The sequence below is a fragment of the Babylonia areolata genome, chromosome 6 (genome assembly GCF_041734735.1).
Source record: "Babylonia areolata isolate BAREFJ2019XMU chromosome 6, ASM4173473v1, whole genome shotgun sequence".
Taxonomy (NCBI): domain Eukaryota; kingdom Metazoa; phylum Mollusca; class Gastropoda; order Neogastropoda; family Buccinidae; genus Babylonia; species Babylonia areolata.
This window is the reverse complement of record NC_134881.1, coordinates 31,292,905-31,298,904: the sequence shown is the minus strand read 5'-3', so window position 1 is coordinate 31,298,904 and position 6,000 is coordinate 31,292,905. Positions and strand designations below refer to the sequence as shown.

At 41.9% G+C, this 6,000-nt stretch overlaps 1 protein-coding gene across 5 annotated transcripts in view; it reads right to left on the bottom strand.

Annotated features, from left to right (window-relative positions):
- Positions 1-430: 430 nt before the first annotated feature.
- LOC143282928 (intersectin-1-like) overlaps positions 431-6,000 on the bottom strand; it is a 92,140-nt gene continuing 86,570 nt past the window's right edge. For all 5 annotated transcript variants that reach the window (XM_076588825.1, XM_076588823.1, XM_076588822.1 and 2 more), the window contains 2 exons: positions 3,700-3,873; positions 431-1,839 (listed from right to left, as the gene is read on the bottom strand). In XM_076588825.1, the coding sequence (XP_076444940.1) occupies positions 1,691-1,839; positions 3,700-3,873 (323 nt within the window). In that variant the 3' untranslated portion in view covers positions 431-1,690. The remainder of the gene's footprint in view (positions 1,840-3,699; positions 3,874-6,000) is intronic.

The following is a 6,000-nucleotide window of genomic DNA, read 5'->3' as shown; positions in this document are numbered from 1 at the left end:
AAGTAGTTCAGTATGAAAGAACCAATTGTTACTTTTCATCATACCTCTGTGCCCTGAGCACTAAAATGCATTTTTAAAAAATGACACATTTTAGAAACATGCAGACGCAATAATAAACAAAAATGATTGCAAAATAATTGGACTAAAATCCACCTTATCCAGCTTGCACCAGATTAACGTTGGCACTGAAATGTTTAACACAGGTGTGAAAGTTCCAATGCTTCTCTCTGTCCTCTCTGTTCAGGTGTGTGAGAGAAACAGCAAGCACTCGGGCATAGATCGCCAGTAAATGCAACCAATACTGAGATGAACTGAATTAAAATGGTAGACAGACAAACAGGTACACATGCACACACACACACACACATGCACACACACATGCACACACACATGCACACGCACACATGCACACACACATGCACAGACACACACACACACACACACACACACACTCATGCATACATACACACACACATGCATTCACACTTGCACATGTGTGCGCACACATACACACACACACACATTATTAATTTTCCATGTGAACTGTTTGTTCTATGTATATTAAAAAGAGATAAAAGAGATAAACATTGATCAATCCTCATCGGGAAACATGTCAGTCCTCAATCAAGATAATTTAACCCTCATCAGGATAACACATTAATCAGAACTGCATATATATCAATCAAATTCACGACTATACATCAATGGTCCTTTCAAAAGCATGGCAATCCTCATCTGAACAAGCGTTTCAATCCTCATCTGGAGAACATGATATCCTGATCAGATTCTGTGTGTGTCCGTTCCTCATCAAGTCCCCGTTACCATTACGTCAGAAGAGCTGTGAAGTTATTCCTCTTAGGGACACGCCTGATCTTATTTGGGGCAGCAACGTTTGTTCTGAGCTGCTGTGTCATTCCTCACTCCTCACTCCTCACCACACCACGCTTGATCCTCTTCAAAAGCAGCACACATCCACCCTCATCATGACGGCTCCTCAATGCGCCACACCACAGGACCGTCACACTTCAGTTCAATCAAATCAGAAGTTCAATCCTCCTCAAGACAAAGCAAATTGCAGCTCTCATCAGGATGATATACTTCTCCTCATCAAGACACTTCTCACAAAGGCAGCACAGCAGTCTTCATCAGGGCAGTATAGTCATCCTCAAAGGGTCAGAACACAAATCATCACCATAGCAGTATATCAAGCCTTATGGGTCTCTCTCATTGATCATCACTGCAATGGTGTGCAAAGTACCTTAGGAATAGCGAGTCAAACCTTTCCAAAACAGTGAACATATCAACCGTCAATCAACACAGCATTCTAATAAGTACAGTGTATTAATCTTTATCACGAAAAAATGCATCAGTCCTAATGAGGACTGCACATCACCAAGATACATGACATTGATCCTGATGTAGATAAAATGTTCATCTTTACCAGGAAATTCTGATGAGGAGTCATAGAGCTGGATGAGGAGTCATAGAGCTGGATGAGGAGTCACAGAGCTGGATGAGGAGTCCTAGAGGTGGATCAGGAGTTGTAGAGGTTGATCAGGAGTTGTAGAGCTGAATGAGGAGTGGTAGAGCTGAATCAGGAGTTGTAGAGCTGGATGAGGAGTCATAGAGGTGGATCAGGAGTTGTAGAGTTGATCAGTTGTAGAGCTGGATGCGGAGTGGCAGAGGTGGATCAGGAGTCGTACAGCTGCAGGTCCAGCTTGACGACGACCTCCCCAGTGTCCACCTCGTGCAGGATGAGGCGCTTGGTGATGGGCCCCTTCTTCACCTTCGCCTCCTCCAGCACCTCGCTCATGCGCACCTCCGTGCGGCCCAGGAAGTCTGCACACACAGGGCAGGGGTGGTGGTGGTGGGAATCGGTGAGGAAAAGTTTACTGTAATCTGTCTGTCTGTCTGTCTATCTATCTATCTATATATCTATCTATCTATCAAGATAATATATACAAACATATACACATATATCTCTATATATGTATATATAGATATACAGATACAGATACAGCAATGTAACTTCCGTATTATGCAAAAAAAAAGTGATAAAATGACTAACATCAATCAATCAGTCACTATTTCAGAAAAAAAAGGGAAAAAAAAAATTAAAAAAATGTAACAGCAACCTCTGGTGAGAAATATTAACATTCACAGGGACTGAAAGTACTGCTGTAGCTGAGAAGGGAAAACGAGACAGAATTTAAAACAAAAAAAAAACAACACAAAGTACATAAGACACAAACTGATCATAATTAAAAGGCTTGCGAGCTGAGTCAGCATACATCTGAATCACGTCAAGTCAGCTATGAACCAATCTGACACGGACAGTTAAGTGTTAAGATTAAACATCCCATCTTTTCCATCTTTCAAGGAAGTGATTTTTTATCCTTTTTTTTTCTTAACCTTTGCAAAAAAAAAAAAAAAAAGGTTCTTTTCTCTCCAAATGGAACATTTTACAGTATCAGGGCTGTGATAATTCCTATCCATTGTGTCTAGGGCTTAGCACAGGAAGGCAGTGGCAAATCCTCTCTACCAGCGGTTATAACCCACCCCCCGACTGAGGTCAGTTTCTCATTCACACCTGGGTGGAGTGAGGGAAATCAGAGTAAAATGCCCTTCCCCAAGAACACAGCACCACACCTTTCAAGACCAGGACTGAGGCCTGGCTGTGAGCCTCAGGCTCGGTACAGCTATAAGACAGGTATGTTTTTTTTGTTGTTTTTTGTTGCTGGGTTTTTTTGTTTTTTTTCTTTTTTTTTTTTTTGACTGATGATGTGTGGGGTCCAGGTTCCCCTGGCGGACCCAGAGGGCTTAACGGTCATACACCGATATCAGTCTCCTAAAGCACCCCCCCCCTATTGTGGATTGTTGCCCTGCACAGGGATTACCACATGGTTATAGACAAGACCACGCTGAAACAGGGCCTTTAACCCTGCTCACTGGTGATCACTGGATCAGAAGTCCAACCTGACCGTGTATTTTGCCTTCCACAGCTCCTACATGGATGTCAAAACAATAACTTTTTCTCCCTCAACTCTCCGAGTCCTTGGGGCACCACACAGAAGAACTATTCACCAGATTCTTCCAGGTCTGTTGGCTGTGTGTGTGCGTGTGTTAAAGCTTGGGTCTCTTCAAATGATCATCCTGTCTATTCTGCAGTGCAATCACTCCATCTTTTTTTCTTTTTTTTTCGCAGTCTTCCCTGACAGTAACTACACAGCCAAAAAAAAAAAAAAAAGCACAGTCCCTTTACATGATGATGATGATGATCTGGAAGAAGGTGGCAGAATGGTTAAGACACATGTCTGCCAATACAGACTCTGTTCGAATCTTGCTCTTGCCCCCCCCCCCTGCCGAGTTTGACTAGAAAATCGAACTGAGTGTCTAGTTGATGAGATCAGACTATAAACCGAGGTCCCGTGTGCAGCACGTACTTGGCGCACTGAAAAATAACCATGGCAACTAGAGCGCTGTCCTCTGGCAAAGTTCTGTTGAAGAAATCTACTCTGATAGGTACATAATTATATATGCATCTACTAAACGCCTGACTAAACGCATTGGGCTCTACTGCTGGTCAGGCATCTGCCGGGTAGATGTGGTGCAGCACATATGGATCAGCTATGGTGAAACGCATAATATGTCTGAATGCAGAGACGCCTGTTTGAGAAACTGAAACAGAAGTTCCTCTACCATTCGGGGAGTAGATGTCCCGATCGTAGACGGTGATGCACAGCACGTCCTGGTGGAGGTCACGGACAGTGAACTGCATGGACGCGTTCCACTTGGGGTTCAGCGTGTTGTTCACCACCCGCGTCCTGTGCTCCTGTGAGCCCATGCTGACCTCACAGTACGGGTCACTCTTTCCTGCACGGGGGAAAAGCCAGGCATGTTTCAGGTCGTTGTTGTTTTGTTTTGTTTTTGTTTTTTTGTGGTTTTTTTTTGGTTGGGTGTGGTTGAGTTAAACACTGGTTTTACAGAAATAAAAAGTTGCAAAATTTCATGGGTATTTTCTGTGTGTGTGTGTGTGTGTGTGTGTGTGCATGTGGGGGCGGGGGGTTGATGTGGCACTGTGAAAATATGTCTGTGGCTCTGTCTTTTTGCTTGCATGTAAGTATATATGCGGACAGACAAGTGTACATGTGTATAAACACTGTGTGTGTTAACATCCCTCCCAACCCCTCCCCCCAAAAAAGAAAAAAAACAACTTTCATGCACTAACTCTTTTTTTGTTCCTGGCTGTGGGAGAGTGGGAAAAAAATGTTTTATTTTCTTCTGAAAATCATAGCATCTTTTTTTTTCTTTTTTACTTCACTGAAATGATAACAAAGCTGTAATGAGCTTGTAACAGAAAGGTCAATGCTCTTTCTTACTGAAAAAAAACAAGAAAAAAAACAACAACGCAACACGCATTCTTGAAACAAAACAAAAAATTAAAAGGAAAATGGCTTTGCAAAAGCATACCAGGGCTTTTAAGAGCATTTATCTACTGCAATAACGACAACATTTAAACTTACCAGTAGGAAGATGTAACAATCTATCATTTCATGAAGTTTTACCTGTCAGCATACAGTGTTCAATACACAATCAAATGTATCTGCTTTTGTCAACATACAATTTAGTCACAGCAGAGTATTAAACTAAGCAATACTGTGAATGCATTTCTGGTCCTTACACACATCACAGTGCGTATTTGTTTCTGGAAAATTTTATGCAAAAATAACTATCATGTTTTGTTTTTTTTTCTCTTATTCATTCATTCATTGACATGTCCACTCATTTATTCCAATTGTATCTTCTTTTTTTTCTCAGTGTGTATTTACATTACAGAAGACAACAAAAGGTGTTGTTGTTTTTTCTAAAAACAAAAAAAGTGGAAAACAGCTTCAGCAGTTATTCTCATGCAACTGTGCACAGTGAAAACCAAACAACACCCAACACAAATTCACAGATCACCATCTCTGCATGCTTGAATTCTGCATTCTTTTTTGTTTCCAGTTGGGGGTGCGGATCACAAGACAGGCACGACCGCCGACACAACAAGAATGTTTCACATGACTGGGGCTGGGGTGAGCGGTTGGGGGCGAGGGGTTGGGGGCGGGAGGTGGGGGTGGGGGTCTACTCTCTCTCCCCCCCCCAACCCAACATCTCCAGATTTTGTTTGTTTACTTGTTTTGGATTCCACCCCCACTCCCAATTTCTTTAAATAATAAGTTTGTTTGTTTTTTAAAGCTCTCCTATGCCATTTTTTGTTGTTGTTGTTTTTTCCACAACCTACATGTCATTTTATTTGTATGGTTCCTACTGAAATTCAATATCTAAACAATTTGAACCTGCTACATAAAATGCAACCCCACCCCCACCCCCCTCCCAACCCCCCTCCCCACCAAAGACATTTAAAAACAAAACCAGGCAATATGCACCACTTCCATGCACCGAAAGCAAACCGGTAAAATTACTCACGGGGTCATATCCTACCATGCATTCAACACTGTCACACACACTTACCACACACGCAAGGAGACTTCTTCGAGTTCTTGAAGCAAACAACAGTGTTTGCAGTAGATTGATGAAACAAACCAAACGCCTTGTCCTATCCAGTCTTTTTTTGTATCTCATCATCAAGCAAGCTACTTCTGTGATTTGATTTCCAGGGCAAATTTTGTAAAGACTTTCCACAGATCAATAATGAACTGGCAAAATCTGATGTGCACACACAATGTTACATTCTTACACAAATCAATTCATTTTGCTTACAAGTTATAGCCCAACTGATTGCAAAAGGGACATTTCAGGGCTAATGCAATCACACATACAGAGGGATGAGTTGGAGAATTTCTGTTTCAGTCCAAACACCACTGTATCACCTCCACAGTCTCATGGAAAAAAGATAACAAGTCTGCTACTTTTCAGATCATCTCTCAGTTTGATTTTAGACTATAGTCTGAAGAATCTCACAGATCACACACACACACACACACACACACACACACA